Here is a 22,861-nt window from a genome sequence, read left to right as displayed (position 1 = left end):
CTTATGAGCTTCTGAAGTTAAGGTTGTTCTTTTCTGTCTAAGTGCTCTCTGATGACACGTGTCTTGGGAAACGCCCAGTTTAGAAGCAAATCCCCATAGCAAACCTCTTCTAAACTGGGCGTTTCCCGAGACAGGTGTCATCAGAGAGCACTTAGACAGAAAAGAGCAACCTTAACTTCAGAAGCTCATAAGTACTGAAAGGATTAAGATTTTTTAATAGAAGTAATTTACAAATCTGTTTAACTTTCTGGAGCCAGTTGATATGTAAAAAAAAAGTTTTTTCCTGGAATACCCCTTTAATAAAATACAAGCATTAGGGTATGTTCACGCTGAGTAAATCAAACAAGGAATTTCCTCGCTGTATTTCCACAGTGGATCCTTGCCGTTCTTAAATGGTCTGGATTCGGCACGTATGTCTGTGGCAACTTGCTGTGGACATAAGTGCCATCACATTGACAAACGACACATCTCCAGTGGATTTCGTTGGAAGATTGAACATGTTTAATCTACTACCGGAATCCACACAAAATTTTCTTGAGGAAATTCTTTGTGGGATCTTTGTAGTGTGAATGGGACTTTAGAGTGGCAGGCTCAGGGACCCTTGTAGTGTGAATGGGACTTTAGAGTGGCAGGCTCACGGACCCTTGTAGTGTGAATGGGACTTTAGAGTGGCAGGCTCAGGGACCCTTGTAGTGTGAATGGGACTTTAGAGTGGCAGGCTCAGGGACCCTTGTAGTGTGAATGGGACTTTAGAGTGGCAGGCTCAGGGACCCTTGTAGTGTGAATGGGACTTTAGAGTGGCAGGCTCAGGGACCCTTGTAGTGTGAATGGGACTTTAGAGTGGCAGGCTCAGGGACCCTTGTAGTGTGAATGGGACTTTAGAGTGGCAGGCTCAGGGACCCTTGTAGTGTGAATGGGACTTTAGAGTGGCAGGCTCAGGGACCCTTGTAGTGTGAATGGGACTTTAGAGGAGCAGGCTCAGGGACCCTTACTAGGCCTTCATCTGTTATTTTAGCTGCAATTTACTAGGCCTTCAGGAGTCAGAACTGTCTAGATGCTGCAGTTGCTATTGAATGTGGCATCTATCGGCTTACACGTCTGGTATGAAAGCTCGCTCCATACTCCCTTCCGGACATTACTTCATTCAGGTATGTCAGGAAGGGGAACAACAGTATTTCATGAGCTCCTAATCTCCTCCTTGTGGTGCCTACATAAATGTCATAGTTTGACTCTCTTGCATAGATTTATTAATCTGAGACAGAAATGTATTAGATTTTTGACCGGTAGCAACCAATCACAGCTCAGCTTTTATTTCTCAGCTTTTATTGTTTGCTATCTGAGACAAACATCAGACACGTTTTGTCTTTGTCTATGCAATGGATTAGAAGCGTTGAAAAATCAAAGTTCAATCCCTATAAAAATAAATCATGAATTTAATTGGCACCGTTTATATTATGGTCTCATAGAGAAGAAAAATAATAATGTTTAAGGTTTGACATTCACTGCCATCTACACTATCCTAAAAAGTTAAGCAGCTATTCAAATGATTTATTTATTTCAATCCAACTATTTTTCTCTACAGCTTATGTGCTTATAAATGTGTCTCCGTAGTAACAGACTGCAAATATCTCTGTGTAGTCTGATCCTACAGTAATGATCTGTTCGCTTTGTCCCCTACTTTTTGGTAATCTGCTGTCAAGTAGGGGACAAATGGAAGTATGACTACACAGGGTGGCTATGGAGATGCCCAACTCTCCATAGACACTGTAGACGTAAAATGCTTGGCAGATTTTAATTAGACTACTAAAGCTGCTTCATTTTGTTTGGTAAGCCTAAATACAGGGGAGCCTAAATAGAGGGGAGAAGTCTAGTCAGCATAGCCAAGTCTGTCAAGTCTAAAGTCAGCGTGGGATTGCATAATTGAATCCAAGTCCACTAAAATTCCCAGCAAGCCCACACGTCTCCTAAAATCCACTGGTCATCTCCTTTAGCCTAAACTGAGCTGTAAAGACTTTAACATCTGTGTGCCTCAGTAAAGTGCCGTTGTTCTGTAACCTTGCATCAGAGTGATTATTTGCCCCGTGCCTGGCCCAGGAACCAGCTGCCATACCTCGGGTGGTGTAGAGGATAACCACGCCCTGGCATCATGAATACTAAGGGTTAACAACATCTGCCGTGAGTGTAACAACATCTGGCCTTCATCACACCCCGCACCCCATGTCACTAACTACTCTCCCCCTGGTTTACTACTATATCTGTCCCTGACTAATGCTGAGAAGCATCCTGCCTTTTTTTGTAAACAAAATCACAGGGAAATACTTTTTCTTTGGTCTGAATTGGTGCTCATTGTGTGTGCCATCTGTCAGGCAGGAGGGGGCATTCCCTGGTTCCCTGGCAGATGGGACTGTGGTAACCTTGGGGGATAAAGCCTTGTGGGGTGTAGGGAAGTTAGGGTGTTGCTGTTCAGAATAATTAAGGGCGCTGTTAACCCTTGTAACTCGTGACGCCAGAGTGTGGGTTAAATACTGTAATCTTGATAGGCCTACTGCCACCCTTCCCAAGAGCAATAGGTGAATGTAGAATAAAGGATTGTCCACAACCACTGTTAACTGAAAACTTGCTGGAACTTTTACTGAAGAATTTCTGTACATGCAGCAACAGTCCGGATAACAGAGTCTCTATACATATAGCTGAGCAGTGATTGACAGTTGGTTGGGATCAGATAAGCCCAATTTAGCTTCTAAGAAATTTTGTAGCATAGATCCGCTGGATTTAAGGGTGCGTTTAGGTCCAGTGATCTTGCGGTGAGTAGCTAGGAATTGCTTAGTGTATCCGCCACGTTATAGGCTGAGGCCGCAAGGCTTTGGCCTAGTAAATTGTCTTGTAAGCTGCGGAGGTCCTACCTCATCCAGAATCAGCAACCCAAGAGCGGAGAGAAAAAAAGATCAAGATGGCGCAGCTCCCTTATATGGGCAGGGGCTGGCCGTTTTGGATTGGTCCATAACAACTGTCACTCACCGTTACATTGCATTGTGGGTGAACACGTCATAAGACCCACCAAAGGTCCTTTAGCAAAACCATAGAGTTCTTAAAACAAGTCGACCCCGACACCTGTCCCCTAAGGCAGAGGAACCAGGACAGGACTATTAATACATTCTATACATCGTGACAAAATCTGAGTAAACATTAAACACCTTTGTACTTTCTTGTTACTCTGACTAGCATCTTGACTAGACAATATGAATCTCTCTAGACATTTTTAAGCTATCTAGACATTTTGAAGCTTACTATACATTTTGAAGCTTACTAGACATTGTTGAAGCTATTTAACCTTTAGTTTCTAGCTCTTTAGACATTTCTATAGCTCTCTATAACATTTATGAGGCTAACTAGACATTTATATACAGCTTTCTATACATTTAGTCTCAAGCTGTCTAAACATTTTTGAAATCTCACCACATTTTTCTTTTGCCACGATGAGTCACCTGTCACCAGACTGTCTACAATAAGGTTAGCTACTAGGGTCTATCGGCTACACACTACTTACCCCTAGAACACAACAGTATAACCTACCTAGGTTACCTTTAGAAATACGTGTTTAATTTTAAGCTTGCAAGAGCATCTACTGGCCAGGTAGAGCATCTCACACACATAATAAAGAGAAGAGAAATATGAGTGTACCTAACAGTGGCAGGAATTGAATATCAATAGGCTACAATTCCTAAGTGTTTCTTGAATGTGAGATATATTTTTGTTTTGTGTATGTACTGAAGAAGACTGAGGTAGTACATTTAAGTGAGCTATTTAGTGTACTGAAAAGATATAGGTAGTACATTGAAGTGAGTAATTGAAGGTACTATGTGTGCAGGTACTGAATGTGAAACTTGGTACCTTAAGGGTAGTTTACCCTGCTATTTTTGTTGAGACAGGTGCTAGCGACTGGTGACTGGAATACTACTCTCGGAGGAGCTGGGAGAGTCACCTATTTAGCAACTACTAAAGCACCTTCTTAGTATTTTTTATACATTTGTATGTACATGTGTACAAGAATTATTTGCGTTTTTGTTTTTGGTGTACACGTGCATCTAGCGGACAATTTTCCATGTACAACCTTTACTTACTTTTTATGTACACAGACACAAAGCTACTTTTCTGTGTACAGGAACCATATACATTTTTATCACACATTTATTAACACTCCAACAAGGTTCAGGCGCATACACCTGATAAGTGCAAATTTTAGCAAGAGAGTCCTATGAATATAGGGTTATTTACATAGAATGGACGTGTAAGGATCTGCAGTCCACCTACACTAGGAGTCCATATTTCACGGCTGCCCCAAATCAACCGGGCACAAAACTTACGAATCTCCTACCAGCTAGGAGTCTCTTGACCTGATGGTCAGGCACAAAGCTTGATGGTTACATTGCTGATCTTGAAACTGGAACAATCTTAGCACAGTCCTGCTAGGCACATGTCTTAAACTTGGTTACTGAAAAAACAAAAGTGGTTAGCATAGAAAAACAATAGACATTACTTTACAGTCCTTCAAAATACATTTTTCCGGAATCTTCTTGTGCCTCTTGTAGACCCCCTAGCCCTTCCTACATCAGGGGCTGGCAGGGAGTTAATGTAACTCTCCCACACCACCACTGGTCGGGATCAAAGTTGGTGCATAAGGTTTTAGCCTCATCTCCATGCCAGGAGTGGGCCAAAGCACTTTCGTTGGTACCCTGGAAGCAGGCAAACTCTCCACGTCAGAAGAGGGCCTTGGTACATAGGTTGGTGCCTGTGCAGGAGGCAAACTCTCATTGCTCCGAGAGGGCCTAGGTACGTACATTGGTACCCTTGCAGGAGGCAAACTCTCATTGTTCCGAGAGGGCCTAGGTACGGTCTTTGGTGCCCGCAATTTGGGCCAACTTTCTTGGTTTTGAGCAGGTCTTGGCACTTGACTGTATGAAGAAGATGACTGATGCTGTAGAGGCTCCTCCTCCGTGAGTACAGTGGTGGAGGCATCAGGAGCAGACCATTTCGGCCTCAGGTTGAAGGGATCCGATTCCCAATCTGTAGACGGAAAGTATTTGAAGGGAAGCTGTGTTGGGGCTGTTGGTCTTGTGACCGCAGCAGCCCATTCTCCGTGCATGCTTTGGACGGGGGTGTACTCCACTATCTCATCCACCTCCAGGGAGTAGAACTTTTTGTGAAGATACGGCCTCTGTACTGCTCGCCGGTTTACGAGGATGGTTTGCCCTGTATGGCAATCTAGGAGTGTCCCATAACCTCTGACCTTGTCCAACTTGGCCACAGTTGCTCTTCGTCGCTCTAAAGGCTCCTCCCCTTCTCGGGGATGGTCCAATTTGCAGATGAATAATGCTTCCATTTCTTTAGTATTCTCCTTGTAACGAATTCTTTCCTAAGGAGGCAAATGCACATGCTTAGGGGCGTACAGTTCTCTTTGTCGGGCCTTTAACTTGTCCATCAACTCATCCAGCTCGGCTTCTTGACGGGCCCTTTCCCTCTGTGCGGCTGGAATTGGCAGGAGTGGCTTCCCAGGTATGGGTTGTAGAACTGCGTGCATATACTCAATGAGTCCCGGCTCATCCCCAAAAATCCACTGGGGCAAATCTGGTGAGCACGGTCGTGCACTAGGCAAAGTAGATATGGGTATTGTAGCTTCAGGGCTGGAGGAGGAAGAAAAGGCCGCCTCTGGCGGTGTACTCACTGCAGACTCCTCCGATGGGATTTCGGCCCACGAGCCCCTAGTCCTGTGATGAGGGGACAATCTCACTGGTGATGCACCTCCAGGTGTCCCAGCGCTCTCTCCTGGAGGTGTGTACACCCAGTCATCGTCATCATCGGGCAGTGGGGGAAGATTGCAGGACCCCTCTTCGTCCAATGACAACTGCTGCAGACGGCGATCTCTTGGAATATTTTGGCTGCGACTGCCACAACTTTCCGCTGTTCCGGTGCCATTTTGCTGTTCTCACCACGTGGAACGCTGCTCTCCTCCATGTCTGTACTCTCCGGCTCCTTGTGCAGACTGAAGAGGTCGCTGTGCAGGGAGGCTTTTATATTGGGCTTCCCCAAAATGGCGGCCGGCAGGAAGGACATCATAGGTGCAGCCCCGACTTCCGGTCCTCCCAGAAGCAACTCCTCTGTTTCCAAGTTCCCTTTCGGCTGCGATACAGTAACTTGATGTGGCGCAGCGTGGGACTTTTTTGTGCGCATCTCCAGCAGCAGGTTAACTCTTCCTGTGCTGACCGGACCAGAGGATCGTAGCATGTATTCATTTCACAGTTTACACATTTTTGCTGCGCATAAATTTTCGCCTCCCCCTTACTTTTTCGCTTGGCCTCTTGTAACGTTCGCCACTCTTGTACACAGAAATGCGGTTTGCGACACATGAATAAAGTCCGTTATATGGGGGGGAATACAATTTCACTAGTGGCAACAGCAGTAGGCACACACCCGAATCCTGTTCGTGCGACGCCAAAAAGGCTTTGTGGTAACCTTGGGGGATAAAGCCTTGTGGGGTGTAGGGTAGTTAGGGTGTTGCTGTTCAGAATAATAAAAGGCGCTGTTAACCCTTGTCACTCGTGACGCCAGGGTGGGGGTTAAATACTGTAATCTTGATAGGCCTACTGCCACCCTTCCCAAGAGCAATAGGTGAATGTAGAATAAAGGATTGTCCACAACCACTGTTAACTGAAAACTTGCAGGAACTTTTACTGAAGAATTTCTGTACATGCAGCAACAGTAACAGTCCAGATAACAGAGTCTCTATACATATAGCTGAGCAGCGATTAACAGTTGGTTGGGATCAGATAAGCTCAATTTAGCTTCTCAGAGATTTTGTAGCATAGATTCGCTGGATTTAAGGGTGCGTTTAGGTCCAGTGATCTTGCGGTGAGTAGCGGGGAATTGCTTAGTGTATCTGCCACGTTATAGGCTGAGGCCGCAAGGCTTTGGCCTAGTAAATTGTCTTGTAAGCTGCGGAGGTTCTACCTCATCCAGAATCAGCAACCCAAGAGCGGAGAGAAAAAAAGATCAAGATGGCGCAGCTCCCTTATATGGGCAGGGGCTGGCCGTTTTGGATTGGTCCATAACAACTGTCACTCACCGTTACATTGCATTGTGGGTGAACCACCAAAGGTCCTTTAGCAAAACCATAGAGTTCTGAAGCTAATCACATGACCCGCAGCTCCTGCTATGCTGAACAGGTAGGCATTTGAATATATACATATTTATACTTATTTTTATATGAAATCCTATTCAAATATGAACTAACTAAGGGGTGACAAGGGGATAACTATAGAAGAGGGACGCCGACGTTCCTAGGGACTCTGACTATGGGGACCTCTACAAAGGTACAGTATGAAATACGGTACCGGGACACCACAGGACATCATATGAAGCCCTACTGGGGATCACTTCCGCCCTTTCTCATCTAATGTGAAAAAAACTGACTCTGCCGCCGAATGTGACTCCTGGAGCAAAGGCAGGAGTGAACATGATCTATTTCTGCTCTCTATTCCATCCCATCTATCACCAGCTGCGGGGAAAGTGTATCCCCTCTGCTGCTCTCCTCTATCCACACTGTCCCCGCTGTTGCTCTGCTCCATCTCCACGATTCATCTGTGCCCCTGCTGCCGGATGTTAGAGCAGAGGCAGGGGAGAGCGTGATACATCCCCGTTCTCCCCAACTCTGATTGGCTGCAAAATACCGGCTCTGCTTCATAGGGGCACAACGCTCGCTTCTGCCTGGAGCAAGAGCTGTGCAGAGCCGCCGATGTCCCACCCGCACTTCTGCAGTTTGAACTCATGCCAGTCTGGCACAAGTCCAATGTCTGTGCGGAGACTGAAGGCAGGAGTAAAAGTGAGACCACTAGTGGTTAAAATTTTAAATGCATGAAACTCAGGGAAGCAGTCATATTTTATCCAGCACATACATAGGAAAGATGTCTTATTTCACTCCAGGAACAACATATTAAAAGTTTTGTTTGATGACAGGTACTCTTCAAAAATAGCGAGTACTTGAAGATGCCATTTTCCAGTACTTTACTCTACTACATTGTAATGAATATTGCCCATTCCTATTTGTACGGAAGAGGTTTGGTATTAATTCCCTTAGTTTTATTAAGAACATTTTGGCATCTGTTTTTTTCCAGTGTTAATGCTCACTGAACAGACTGCACATATATTGATGTGCTCTTATTTTAAATATTTATCTCTATATTCAATTTATTTAAAATATTCATCTAAAAATAAACACAGACATATGTATGAAAGTAAAGACATATTTTGGCATGTAAATAACTTTTTGGTCTGTTTTATGTTTCAAAAATGGCCCAAAAATGAAGTGGGAAATAGCCTCAGATTGAGAGACTTTGCTTGTAACTGATTTCCAAGCTGGGTAGAATATTAGAGTCCTGAACTGGGTGACCCTTGTTTATTAACTCATCATTGCTCAGAAATGAGTTTCCTAAACCTGATAACCCTTTTATGACAAGAAGGCTTTTTGAACAATAATGAACAGATCACCAATTCTCATTTTGGAGTGCTGCATTATAAAGGCAGACCTATTTTTTCTTCTGATAATTTAGACAAGGCTATTACTTTGTTCCAAATTGTAGTTTAATTTGCAGGACTGATCTGCATAATAGGAAAATTAGCTTTCTTGATTGTTTTCCTTTGGGTGTTTTCTTGTGAGGCCATTCAATGCTATTTTTTATGTGATTTTGAAGCCAGTGCCAGGAGTGGTACTGGCTTTAAAAACTGCATCACATGAAAGTATGTACTGCTGCTCGTGGACCTTAGCATGTGCTACATTATAAAGTGGACATGCCTGCAGATAAACAGGGGTGTAAATAAGCACGTGGTAGATATGGCTAGTCATTAGGATTCTAGGTATACTTTTTTTTATTTCCATAGTCCCTCTCCATTGCCAAGATACAAGTCTTTTTGTTATTATACAAATGAGGCTCAGGTGCCCAGGTGGTATTCCCCTGCATGGCCAGAGTCCATGTCCTTTTTATCTCCTTTTCACTCCTGACACCCGCTGTGATCCTTCTGTATAATGTATAGATGCAGCGGCCGCTCTTCTATGGCCTCCTGCACTGACGTATATATATATACACCTATTCATATTTCCCACAGAGAGTTGTGATTGGCTGGAACCATCTGGCCAATCACAGCTCTCCGCGGGAAATATGAATAGGTGTATATATATGGCAGTGCAGGGGACCATTGAAGAGCGGCCGCCGCATCTATACATTATACAGGAGTGTGAAAAACACACACACACTACATATTTATTATTGTCTGCTACATTTTTAGTGCCCTGCCCGCACACATAAATTGATCCCTGTTTTAAAAATTTATAAAAATTTTATTATAAAAAAGATAAATTTCATTAGATTCATTTTTTCCTTCACTACTGTATCTTTTTTTTTAATGGTACCCTACGAAACTTTATTAAAAAGGGTATCTCCATCACTTTTTTGGATCGCTAAAGTCCAAAATAGAATAAAAAACAGCCTGCAAAAATGCCAAAGTTAAAACCCACATGTCGTTTTTCTCTCTTCTGTGGGAGAAAAACGCCACGATTTTAGGGGGAAAAACGCCATTGGCTCAACATGCTGCGACTTTGCAAAACCGCCAAGGAGCTAAAAAAAAGAGTGAAAAATGCCAAAAGGATTTAAAAAAAAGATTTTAGCGATTTCTCATCGATTTACAGCTAACATCTGGCCGCTGCGTTTTTTGGCCGAAAAAACGCCATGCAACAGAATTGGCGTTTTTCTTGGCGTTATACTGGTCCATCAACGGAAATATAAATGTCATGGATCTCAGCTGTTGGCCGAATGCTGTCCAGGCATGCTGGGAGTTTTGGTTTTACAACAGCTGGAGACAAACTGGTTTGAAACACTGTTTTAAATATCACATTTTTAAAAGATAAAAACTATATGAATTTGGTATAAATGCAGTTAATAATACCTCACAGTGAACAAGGTAAAACAAGACTTACAAAACTTATGGTGTTATTGCAATTTTTTTTCACATTTTTTGTTCAGTTCATTATTTAATACATTAAAGGTACCATTAAATTATATAACTGGTCTTGCGAACAATGTTAATGAAAAAAAAATAAAAGTTCTGTCTCTCGGAAGGCAAGGAAAAAAAAAACTGCCTTCATAAATTGTGGTAAGGGAGGAAAGGGGGGCTCAATGTTTGTACAGACTTCGGTAGGGACCAGGAGGGTCAGTTGTGTGTAAGTAATGAATGGAACAGCAGAGCTAAGGACTCAGTGATGCGAGATCTTCTGTACGTTATTTCAGTTTTCCTTGTTCTTAATGATTCTTCTGTGTTCAGAAATGTTGGAAAACATAAAGAAAGTGGGCTTCGTTTAGTCATATTAGTGTCTCCATTATGCCGTACAATGCTGTCTTATTAAAATGCTATTTTAGTCACATGAGTAATATACTGATATTTTGTCTGATGTTGCAGTTCCATGTTGGTAATTGCATGCAAAGGAGAATGATCTTGCTTGCATTTTTTATGCTCGTGCAGTCTAAAAAATTTTATTATAAGAGAGAACGTTGTGGGTTGTGAGTCATTATATTTATTCCTTTAATTTGCTGGCAGCAGTCATGCAATTGAAATGTGTATGGAAGCAATTACGTAGATTTTTAGACACTTTTAGAAAGGCAAAATTGTGTGTCTACTGGGAGAAGAGCAAACAAAAACATTTTTCGACCTTTTTTTACTTTTTCATTGACTAAGCTTGTATATTTATGTTACTTATCACTGAAAACAGGGTTAAAGCTGGAGTACAGGACACCTTTATGACTTATGAAGTTTACAAAGATGAAATCACACTGCAGTTAGTGGAAAAGGCCTGTCAGATGTTGGGTAAGTGAGCATGGAAAATGTGCACCAAAAAATGTTTACTTATCTCAATATACAGTATATTGTATTGGACACACAGTAATGAAATCATATACTAAAGGCACAGAAAAGATGGCAGGTGGCACTACTGTTGAACTTCTATTAGTACAGCTTATGGTAATACAACTAAAAAATAACTTTATATAAACTGGAGTGCAGCATAGTATGTTCAGGGGAGGTGCACAACTATAAGGCTAAGCATGCCAATAACAAATATGCAGAAAAGAAGATAGCCTTGGCACTTACCCCCTTGGATATAAAATTTAACTTTTACTTTATCTTAAAAAACATGCCCGCCGGTCGGGAAAGAACAATTCCAGCCTGAGTCAAGGAAGCAACCTTAGTAATGAAATCATCTTTCCAAACCAATAAAGTGTTCAGCTTGCCTATTTATTTCTATGGAGACATTGCTTGAGTTAAAGGGGTTGTTCAGTAATAAAAAAAACACATTTTTATGGTGTCAAAAAGTATAATAAAGCAGCTTACTAATATAATGTTATATAATACACTGCTCAAAAAAACTAAAGGGAACACTAAGATAACACATCCTAGATCTGAATGAATGAACTAATCATATGAAATACTTTCATCTTTACATAGGTGAATGTGCTGACAACAAAATCACACAAAAATTATCAATGGAAATCAAATTTATCAACCCATGGAGGTCTGGATATGGAGTCACACTCGAAATCAAAGTGGAAAACCAAACTACAGGCTGATACAACTTTGATGTAATGTCCTTAAAACAAGTCAAAATGAGGCTCAGTAGTGTGTGTGGCCTCCACGTGCCTGTATGACCTCCCTACAACGCCTGGGCATACTCCTGATGAGGTGGTGGATGGTCTCCTGAGGGATGTCCTCCCAGACCTGGACTAAAGCATCCACCAACTCCTGGACAGTCTGTGGTGCAACGTGGCATTGGTGAATGGAGCGAGACATGATGTCCCAGATGTGCTCAATCGGATTCAGGTCTGGGGAACGGGCGGGCCAGTCCATAGCATCAATGCCTTCCTCTTGCAGGAACTGCTGACACACTCCAGCCACATGAGGTCTAGCATTGTCTTGCATTAGGAACCCTGGGCCAACTGCACCAGCATATGGTTTCACAAGGGGTCTGAGGATCTCATCTCTGTACCTAATGGCAGTCAGGCTACCTCTGGCAAGCACATGGAGGGATATGCAGCCCCCAAGGAAATGCCACCCCACACCATTACTGACCCACTGCCAAACCGGTCATGCTGGAGGAGGTTGCAGGCAGCAGAATGTTCTCCGCAGCGTCTCAACACTCTGTCACATCTGTCACATGTGCTCAGTGTGAACCTGCTTTCATCTGTGAAGAGCACAGGTCGCCAGTGGGGAATTTGCCAATCTTGGTGTTCTCTGGCAAATGTGAAACGTCCGGCACAGTGTTGGGCTGTAAGCACAACCCCCCCACCCCCTCTGTGTGGACGTCGGGTCCTCATACCACTCTCACGGAGTTTGTTTCTTACCATCTAGTGGACACATGCATATTTGTGGCATGCTGGAGGTCATTTTGCAGGGCTCTGGCAGTGCTCCTCCTGCTCCTCCTTGCACAAAGGCAGAGGTAGCAGTCCTGCTGCTGGGTTGTTGCTCTTCTACGGCCTCCTCCACATCTCCTGATGTACTGGCCTGTCTCCTGGTAGGGCCTCCATTCTCTGGAAACTACGCTGACAGACACAGCAAACCTTCTTGCCACAGCTCGCATCGATGTGCCATCCTGGATGAACTACACTACCTGAGCCACTTATGTGGGTTGTAGACTCCATCTCATGCTACCACTAGAGTGTAGGCACCACCAGCATTCAAAAGGGACCAAAACATCAGCCAGGAAGCATAGGAACTGAAAAGTAGTCAGTGGTCACCACCTGCAGAAACACTCCTTTATTGGGGGTGTCTTGCTAATTGCCTATCATTTCCACCTGTTATCTGTTCAATTTGCACAACAGCATGTGAAATTGATTGTCAATTAGTGCTGCTTCCTGAGTGGACAGTGTGATTTCACAGAAGTATGATTCACTTGCTTAAGAGCTGTGTTCTTTCCCTTGTAGGTTATATATGCAGATATGCAGAATTCCTGTTCCTCCTCTGCTCAGAATGAGAACTAGTTATGCAAAAAGGGAGGGGAGCTCAAATGACTGCTCATTAGATTTATGACTTATTAAATAAGACAGCAGGAAATCTTCTTAGCCACAGTAGTTTCCATCAGAACAGTCTCACATAAATCTAATAAGCAGTAATACAAGATCCCCAGCTTCACATCACCGGTCTCATCCTGAGCAGACTGGAGGAGAGTGGGGAGAAGGGACAAAGCATACTGAATTCAGAAAGTGTGATGGCACATCACAACCACAAGCCATACAGCTCAGCTCATAACTGTGCACTATGGCTAATAACATTATATTAGTATGTTACTTTATTATACTTTTTGACAAATTACACAGATTGTTTCTTTCGCAGGATAACTCCTTTAACAGTACAAGTTAAAAATAAACAAAAAGTAAAAAACATATACTACTTACTGTAAGGTCCTTACTTGTAACCTTGGCTCTGCAGGTTTTAGGTTTAAGGAAAGGGGTGGGGCCTATGTGACTTTCAGTGATAAGCAGATACCCCAACTGATCTTTCTTTAAGTTAAGGCAAAAGAAGACTTCAATAGGAGACTAAGAACTGTGACTTAGAGAGCCAGAACCAAAATGTACACAGGAACAGATTATGCCCTGTGCACATGCCCTAAAGCTGGTCCACATATTAGAAAAGTGTTGGCCGACCCTGACAATCTTATGTGTATGGGGCCTCCTGACCTTTATCTGACAAGATATGTTGGAGGAGATAAGGGTTGACGTGTTTAATTTTAACTGCCCAGTCCTATTGTTCTTGGGGAGATAAATAACCTCCAGACCAAGGATCAGGTGAGTAAGATGTTGGTCAAATGAGCTATCCTGAGTGCATGGTCATCTTAAACTTAGGCACTTAGCTATGCCCTACCAATACTGAAACAAGGGAAGAATTGGTAGCCTTTCTTTATTGGAACAGCATTAGTTTATGAGCTTGAAGAAGGCATTGCAGACTGACAAATTGTATTTGCTTTCTGTTTTTCCCTCATTTATTTCTCGGTTTGGTGTTTCTTTAACTCAAGGGAAAATATAATCAGTCAGGCAAATGTGATGTGACAGCCCCAGAGATAGCAGAGATGTGTGTCTGGCTTATAGAGATGTGCTTTTATCAGACCATGATAATAATGGGGGGAGGTCAGAGGAAGAAGAGAAGGGGAGAGACCTGCTGTGTGTAGGCTAACGTAGATAATATGTTTCTAGAATAATCAACATTTTATCATTTTATAAATTGGAGATACAGCCTATAAAATATATAGTAGAAATTTAAAATAATGTTGGGGGTCACGCATCGACGCGCACAGCAGTCTCAGTTTGGCTATCACAGGGAGAGGATCTCCTCTCCCTGTGATAGCTGAAGCTGCACGGAGCTCTCATGGCCTCTGTGGCCCGACTTTTACTGTTTTATTGTCACTCGCCAGTGTGCTCGATCGCCAGCGCTATCGGGATGCCTATGCCCGATAGCGCTGTCATCTGCTTGCCTCCCGCCAGTGCCATCGATCGACAGCGCTATCGGGATCCCTATGCCCGCTATCGGGATCCCTATGCCCGCTATCGGGATCCCTATGCCCGATAGCGCTGTCAACCGCTTGCCTCCCCGCCCGCTGCTCTACTCTCCGTCCCCTGCTAACTCTCAGGGAACGGGGAACAGAAAGTAGAGCAGCGAGTGCAACTAAAGTAGTACTGCGCATGCGCAGCACTACGCAAATAGCGTAGGTAGGTAGATTAGTGTAGGTTGTAATTTAGCATAGTTTAGGCACCACAACTCCCAGCATGGGAGTTGTAGTTTAGAACACCAACTCCCAGCATGCCCAGACAGCTAAAGGCTGCCCAGGCATGCTGGAAGTTGTAGTTTAGGACTACAACTCCCAGCATGCCTAGACAGCTAAAGGCTGCCCAGGCATGCTGGGAGTCAGCTATCACAGGGAGAGGAGATCCGTGACGGTTAAATATGTCACGTGACAAGTGTGAGCCAATAGGATGTGATGGAGGCGGAGCATCTCATTCTATGGCAAATCTCATTCTATGGCAATACATCGGATCTCGACCACTTTTACCTTCCACTTTGCATTTTATATTTGAATGTGTAATAGGTCAATAACACCCCTTAAAATCAATGACAACCTTTATAAGGCCAATGATAATCTATCATTGTTTAGGACAGTAGAAATTCCTTACCATTGTTTTTAATGGGATTGTGCTGCATGATGGAAATTCTAAACCTGACCTTCACAAAAAAAAAAAAAAATAATTACAGCGCATTTCCGAATGTTCCAAGCGGAGGCGTGTTCTGCAAGGAAATTTTCTTTTTTTACCATGTGGATTTTTCAACACCTATTAAGTGGAGTTGTGCAATAATCTATCTAAAAAGCCACAACCCTTAAAGGGGTAGTCCGGCCAAAACTTTCTTATTAAAAAATATGGACAGAGTGGTTGCAAGTTGAAAAAAAAACTTTCTAATTTCCACAACGCCACTGGTATAACAAAGCTTTCCTGCCCGATGTCCGGTGCTTCTAGGTTTGGTGACTGGCTAAGCAAGCGTGTGACATGACATTGTCAAATCTTTTTATATATATATATATATATATATATATAACTGTTTATTTATAAATTTTTGCAATTTTACAAAAATTAAAAAAGAAACAAAGAAGAAAAATATAAAGGAAAAACAAGACTGTCAAGATTATGCACATAATTAGAGTTCTAACATTGCAGTAACAATTAATGGCATTGTCACGACGCATAGTTATCCACTTCGTATTCTTATCTTAAAGAAACGAACAGTGGGCAGTGTTGGTGATGCAGGAACGAGAACGGTAAGAAGGTAAGAGACAGTTTGTTAATTTTACTTACAACTTCTGTGTCCATATTTTAATAAGAAAGTTTGGGCCGGATTACCCCTTTAAAACACACCCTAATTTTAGGCATCAAAAAATTATGGGGGGAGATTTATCATAACCTGTCCAGAGGAAAAGTTGCTGAGTTGCCCATAGCAACCAATCAGATCGCTTCTTTCATTTTGCAGAGGCTTTGTAAAAAGGAAAGTAGTGATCTGATTGGTTGCTATGGGCAACTCAGCAACTTTTCCTCTGGACGGGTTTTGATAAATCTCCCTGCATGCTAAGAAGTTGCAAAAAGTGGTGCAAAGGCTTAATAAATGTTTCTAAAAAGTCAAAAGCAAAAAATAGTGCTAAATTTGCCCAAAAACATTAGTAAATTCCTTCCATAGATTTAACACGTACCAATGTGCATAGGGTGACTTTTTCCCAACAGATGATTATTTGTTGTTTTTCAACTGCATGACCCTTTTTCTTCTTATAGAGACAAGCCACCAGAGATGATGGTTGTTGGCACCAGGTGATTAACTATTGATGGCCTGTCCTGTAAATAGTCAATCAAAAGTTTTTTTTTTTTCTACTTGAAAACCTCTTCAAGTGTTAGCCAATTTTAGTAGATCTGCCCCAGTGATCTAGCTGCCTGCCCCTGCCACTAGAGGGAGCCTAGAAAATGACTGCACATGCATTTAATAGAATAATAAATCAATGTACAGTAAACTCCCTCTAAATGTGTCTTCGGGAATCAAGTAGGTTATGTATTCAATTGGCCATTACCTGACTATGCCTTGGTTCATCTGCACCGCACTAGTCCATGGTTAGTTTAAATAAATATGTAATGATGCTTTTTACATTACTGCATCTATTTTCTCCTAAGCAGAAGTTAATGAATTATTTTCACGTTTCATTTGCATATGTAATTAATCTAGATAATGAATTCTTCTGTAATCGAGACCACATTACAATTAACTGTTCCCCAGGTGTTTCGCCGGAGGCCGTTCTGCAGCAGTTTGGAGAGTATTTCTTTGAATTCTGTAAAAGGTCAGGCTATGACCACATGCTGAGGACTCTGGGTGGAAACCTCTATGAATTTATTGCCAACCTGGATGCCTTACACAGTTATCTATCGCTGTCTTACCAGGTGAACACCTTTGAGCAACATGTTACGATGTGCTTGGCTAACAGTCTGTTTACTTACCGATAATGCATGTTGGAATACAAGGTCAAGACAACAAGAACTGAACTGAAACAATAATCCCAAATGTAAATATTCATTTTAGGTGCTACATACATAAATGAAAGAAACCCTCTGGTAATAAATGTGTTTTTATAATTAGGCAACCAAATATGTATATATAAATATATTCAGCGTCAGAGCACAGGAGAAGCCCAGCAGGCACTGTGCAGCGTAGGAGACATGAAGTGGCAGACATGCCCAGCATGCGGGATGTCTGTAATGGACAGGTATCTTCTTAAAGTGGCAGCTAAAGATTTTAGGGCCGCAGCTCTATATGAATGCTGACTTCAGTCAAACTGCCAGCCAACCTAGTCAGCATTATGGTAGTAAGTGAAGCAAGAAGAAGTAAAGAATGTTCGTCCCTGCTCCCCAGATCTTTTTAGCAGTGGGGAGCCCAGGCGCTCTGGTAGTTCTGTCAGTCCACCCCTGATACTTAATGGATGAAGCGCTAGGCAAAAGATTTAAAGGTACATCCCCCAAATCTTATTGCATAGCGATGCCCCTGATAGCTATCATATATCCTGATCTATAGAGACAGCAGCAGTATACAGGAGGGAAAGATTTGGGAGCTAGCATGGGGGATCTCGTAGGTGAAGATATAATTCTGTCGTTCAAAGGAAGTCAGCTGACCAAGGACTGCCATATGGCATTTAGTCAATGGATAAAGACATACAGCCATGATGAGGAGATTAATTTACTGCCCAAACAAAGTCGGAATGGAATACTATACATGAATATATATATAAATACAGTCATGGCCGTAAATGTTGGCACCCCTGAAATTTTTCTAGAAAATGAATTATTTCTCACAGAAAAGGATTGCAGTAACACATGTTTTGCTATACACATGTTTATTCCCTTTGTATGTATTGGAATTAAACCAAAAAAGGGAGGAAAAAAAGCAAATTGGACATAATGTCACACCAAACTCCAAAAATGGGCTGGAAAAAATTATTAGCACCCTTAAATTAATATTTGGGTGCACACCCTTTTGAAAAAATAACTGAAATCAGTTGCTTCCTATAACCATCAATAAGCTTCTTACACCTCTCAGCCGGAATGTTGGACCACTCTTCCTTTGCAAACTGCTCCAGGTCTCTCTTATTGGAAGGGTGCCTTTTCCCAACAGCAATTTTAAAGGGGTTCTCCACTATAAGGTGATTTTTGTACATACCTGGCAGACAGTAATGGACATGCTTAGGAAGGATCTGCGCTTGTCTTGGGGCTAAATGGCTATGTTGTGAGATTAGCATAACACTGTGGCTAGCTTTTCGTGAACTGGCATTTCCTGTTTGACTTTTTCTTTTTTGACTACAAATCCCATAATTCCATTTCCTCCCTCTCACACATGAACCACCCCACCCATTGAAACATAAATGAGCTGCATCCATTCAAAAGACCTGTGGTTTTCAATCAGGGTGCCTACAGCTGTTGCATTAGTTTCAGATTGATCTCTCTCCCACCAAGCGATCACTCCACCCATTGAAGCAGATAGGCTCCCTGTCATCAGCTGACTAGGGAGTCAGGTCTCGGCCATATTGCAACCTGGGAAAAATCTGAGACAACAGTCATTTTGTATGCTGTTAAAAATAAATATTGGGGTGAAAAGCACAGAATTGTGAGAAAACCGTCACACACAGGTACAGAGCTTATATTATGGACTACACTAACTTTACAGCCCCTGTAGCATAGTCAAATAAAAAAATATCCTGGAAAACCCCTTTAAGAACTCTCCACAGGTGTTCAATGGGATTTAGATCTGGACTGATTGCTGGCCTCTTCAGAGCTCTCCAGCGCTTTGTTGCCATCCATTTCTGGGTGCTTTTTGACGTATGTTTGGGGTCATTGTCCTGCTGGAAGATCTCGGCCACAAACCCAGCTTTCTGACACTTGGCTGTACAGTGCGACCCAAAATCCGTTGGTAATCCTCAGATTTCATGATGCCTGGCACACATTCAAGGCACCCAGTGCCAGAGGCAGCAAAACAACCCCAAAACATCATTAAACCTCCACTATATTTCACTGTGGCTACTGTGTTCTTTTCTTTGTAGGCCTCATTCCATTCGGTAAACAGTAGAAAGATGTGCTTTACCAAAAAGCTCTATCTTGGTCTCATTTGTCCACAAGATGTTTTCCCAGAAGGATTTTGGCTTACTCAAGTTCATTTTGGCAAAATGTAGTCTTGCTTTTTTATGTCTCTGTGTCAGCAGTGGGGTCCTCCTGGGTCTCCTGCCATAGCATTTTATTTCATTTAAATGTCGATGGACACTGATGCTTCCTGAGTCTGCAGGACAGCTTGAATATCTTTGGAACTTGTTTTGGGCTGCTTATCCACCATTCGGACTATCCTGCGCTGACACGTTTCCTCAATTTTTCTCTTCCGTCCACGCCCAGGGAGATTAGCTACAGTGCCATGAGTTGCGAACTTCTTGATAAAGTTGTGCACTGTGGACAAAGGCAAATCTAGATCTCTTGAGATGGACTTGTAACCTTGAGATTGTTGATATTTTTCCACAATTTTGGTTCTCAAGTCCTCAGACAGTTCTCTTCTCCTCTTTCTGTTGTCCATGCTTAGTGTGGCACACACAGACACACAATGCAGAAACTTCTCTCCTTTTTATCTGCTTTCAGGTGTGACTTTTATATTGCACACACCTGTTACTTTCCCCAGGTGAGTTTAAAGGAGCATCACATGCTTGAAACAATCTTATTTTTCCACAATTTTGAAAGGGTGCCAATTATTTTGTCCAGACCATTTTAGGAGTTTGGTATGACTCTCTTTCTTGCTTTAGTTCCAATACACACAATGGGATTATACATGTGTATAGCAAAACATGTGGAACTGCAATCCTTTTCTGTGAGAAATAATTCATTTTCTTGAAAAATGTCAGGGGTGCCAACATTTACGGCCATGACTGTATATTTAGCATATATACAGGGTTGGCCATTTATATGGGTACACCTTAATAAAATGGGAATTGTTGGTGATATTAACTTCCTGTTTGTGGCACATTAGTATATGTGAGGGGGAAAACTTTTCAAAATGGGTGGTGACCATGGTGGCCATTTTGAATCCAACTTTTTTCAATAGGAAGAGGGTCATGTGACACATCATTATTTTTCTTGTGAAATTCCCAATAAGTTTGATGTGCTTGGTTTTAACTTAACTTTATTCTTTCATGAGTTATTTACAAGTTTCTGACCACTTATAAAATGTGTTCAATGTGCTGCCCATTGTGTTGGATTGTCAATGCAACCCTCTTCTCCCACTCTTCACACACTGATAGCAACACCGCAGGAGAAATGCTAGCACAGGCTTCCAGTATCTGTATACACTGCTATATACTACTATATACACTGCAGGAGAAATGCTAGCACAGGCTTCCAGTATCCGTAGTTTCAGGTGCTGCACATCTCGTATCTTCACAGCATAGACAATTGCCTTCAGATGACCCCAAAGATAAAAGTCTAAGGGGGTCAGATCGGGAGACCTTGGGGGCCATTCTACTGGCCCAAGACGACCAATCCACTTTCCAGGAAACTGTTCATCTAGGAATGCTCGGACCTGGCACCCATAATGTGGTGGTGCACCATCTTTCTGGAAAAACTCAAGGAATGTGCCAGCTTCAGTGCATAAAGAGGGAAACACATCATCATGTAGCAATTTTGCATATCCAGTGGCCTTGAGGTTTCCATTGATGAAGAATGGCCCCACTATCTTTGTACCACATATACCACACCATACCATCAATTTTTGTGTTCCAACAGTTTTGGAGGGATCTATCCAATGTGGGTTAGTATAAGACCAATAGTGGTGGTTTTGTTTGTTAACTTCACCATTCACATTAAAGTTTGCCTCATCACTGAACAAAATCTTCTGCGTAAACTGAGGGTCCTGTTCCAATTCTTGTTTTGCCCATTCTGCAGCACCTGAAACTATGGATACTGGAAGCCTGTGCTAGCATTTCTTCTGCGGTGTTGCTATCAGTGTGTGAAGAGTGGGAGAAGAGGGTTGCATTGACAATCCAACACAATGGGCAGCACATTGAACACATTTTATAAGTGGTCAGAAACTTGTAAATAACTCATGAAAGAATAAAGTTACGTTAAAACCAAGCACATCGTTGTTCTTGTGAAATTCCCAATAAGTTTGATGTGTCACATGACCCTCTTCCTATTGAAAAAACAAAAGTTGGATTCAAAATGGCCGACTTCAAAATGGCCACCATGGTCACCCATCTTGAAAAGTTTCCCCCCTCACATATACTAATGTGCCACAAACAGGAAGTTAATATCACCAACCATTCCCATTTTATTAAGGTGTATCCATTTAAATGGCCCACCCTGTACACATATATATGTATATTCAGGAGAAGCCTGCTCCGCTCCTCCCCGGCAGGCACCATTCAGCATAGGAGATGTAATGTAGCTGATGTGCCCAGTTTGCAGTACGTCTGTAAGGGGCAGGTATCTTCTTGAAGTAGCAGCCATAGATTTTAGGGCCTGCAGCTCTGTATGGATAAAGACATACAGCCATGATGAGGAGGTACATTTACTGCCCAAACAGTGTCGGAATGGAAAACACCATGTGAGTGACTTCATTTCAGAAATTATTGATCTACAACTTACAGAAATACTGTTTAAAGAGTTAGAAAGAATAATGAGCAGAAAATAATCAAGTAAATAGCTGAGTTGGAAAATGCTGTGTTTACTAGAATACAGCGTAGAGGAATTACTGTGCCACTTGAGGGTGGCACATCTTCTAGTGCCAAGGTCTGTTTAGTTACCTAGTCACTGACATCCTGCAATGCCACAACCATTCTGAATACTGCCACATACAAAGCATAAAAGATAATTGTTTAGTGTACAGTATACAATGTTTGTACTGCATGAAATATTACTCTGGTTCACTATAGAATGTGGTTTTAAGAAGTATGCCAACATTATTTCTTTGTAAACACCAAACAATGTTGTGGCTTTCGAGTCCCATAAATAACCCATATATTGTTGTTCTGCTCAGGCCATGAATGCCCCTTCTTTCAGGGTAGAGATGAATGATGATGGCTCGATGCATTTGCATTATTACTCAGACAGAAGAGGACTGTGTCACATTGTTCCAGGTAAGACAACTATATATCATATTAATTAAGTAATGTAACAGTTAGACCCAAATAAAATGTCAGCTTAGTCCCTGTTTTTAAAACCATTTGTCAGTGGAATAAATGTGGGGGTCTCTGGTTGATAATGGTAGTCTGAACCATTAAGGGGGTACTCCGGAGGGGAAAAAAATTCCAATCAGCTGGTGCCATAGGTTCTACAGGTTTGTAAATTACTTCTGATAGAGCCTTCCAGTACTTATCAGCTGCTATATGCTCCGGAGGAAGTTGTGTTGTTCTTTCGAGTCTGACCAGAGTGCTCTCTGTTGCCACCTCTGTCCGTGTCAGGAACTGTCCAGAGCAGGAGCAAATCCCCATAGCAAACCTCTCTTGCTCCGGAAAGTTCCTGACATGGACAGTGGTGGCAGCAGGGAGCACTGTGGTCAGACTTGAAAGAACTACACACTTTTCTCTGGAGTAATAACCATATAGGTTATAATGGTAAAGATATTAAAGCTAATATGATCATTAAAGGGATACTCCGGTGAAAACCTTTTTTCTTTTAAATCAACTGGTGGCAGAAAGTTAAACATATTTGTAAATTACTTCTATTAA

At 42.2% G+C, this 22,861-nt stretch overlaps 1 protein-coding gene across 2 annotated transcripts in view; it reads left to right on the top strand.

The window, feature by feature from the left end:
- LOC130361590 (guanylate cyclase soluble subunit beta-2-like) overlaps positions 1-22,861 on the top strand; it is a 96,841-nt gene that overhangs the window by 15,752 nt on the left and 58,228 nt on the right. Inside the window, exons 1-4 of one of the 2 annotated variants that reach the window (XM_056564793.1) lie at positions 10,843-10,908; positions 15,854-15,903; positions 16,894-17,054; positions 22,171-22,270. In XM_056564793.1, the coding sequence (XP_056420768.1) occupies positions 16,971-17,054; positions 22,171-22,270 (184 nt within the window). In that variant the 5' untranslated portion in view covers positions 10,843-10,908; positions 15,854-15,903; positions 16,894-16,970. Of the gene's footprint in view, positions 1-10,813; positions 10,909-15,853; positions 15,904-16,893; positions 17,055-22,170; positions 22,271-22,861 lie in introns of those variants that run through there. The other variant, XM_056564792.1, reaches the window with a different exon arrangement.

Source organism: Hyla sarda, chromosome 3 (genome assembly GCF_029499605.1).
Source record: "Hyla sarda isolate aHylSar1 chromosome 3, aHylSar1.hap1, whole genome shotgun sequence".
NCBI lineage: Eukaryota > Metazoa > Chordata > Amphibia > Anura > Hylidae > Hyla > Hyla sarda.
The sequence above is the reverse complement of the archived record's forward strand: the minus strand, read 5'-3'. Positions and strand labels throughout refer to the sequence as shown.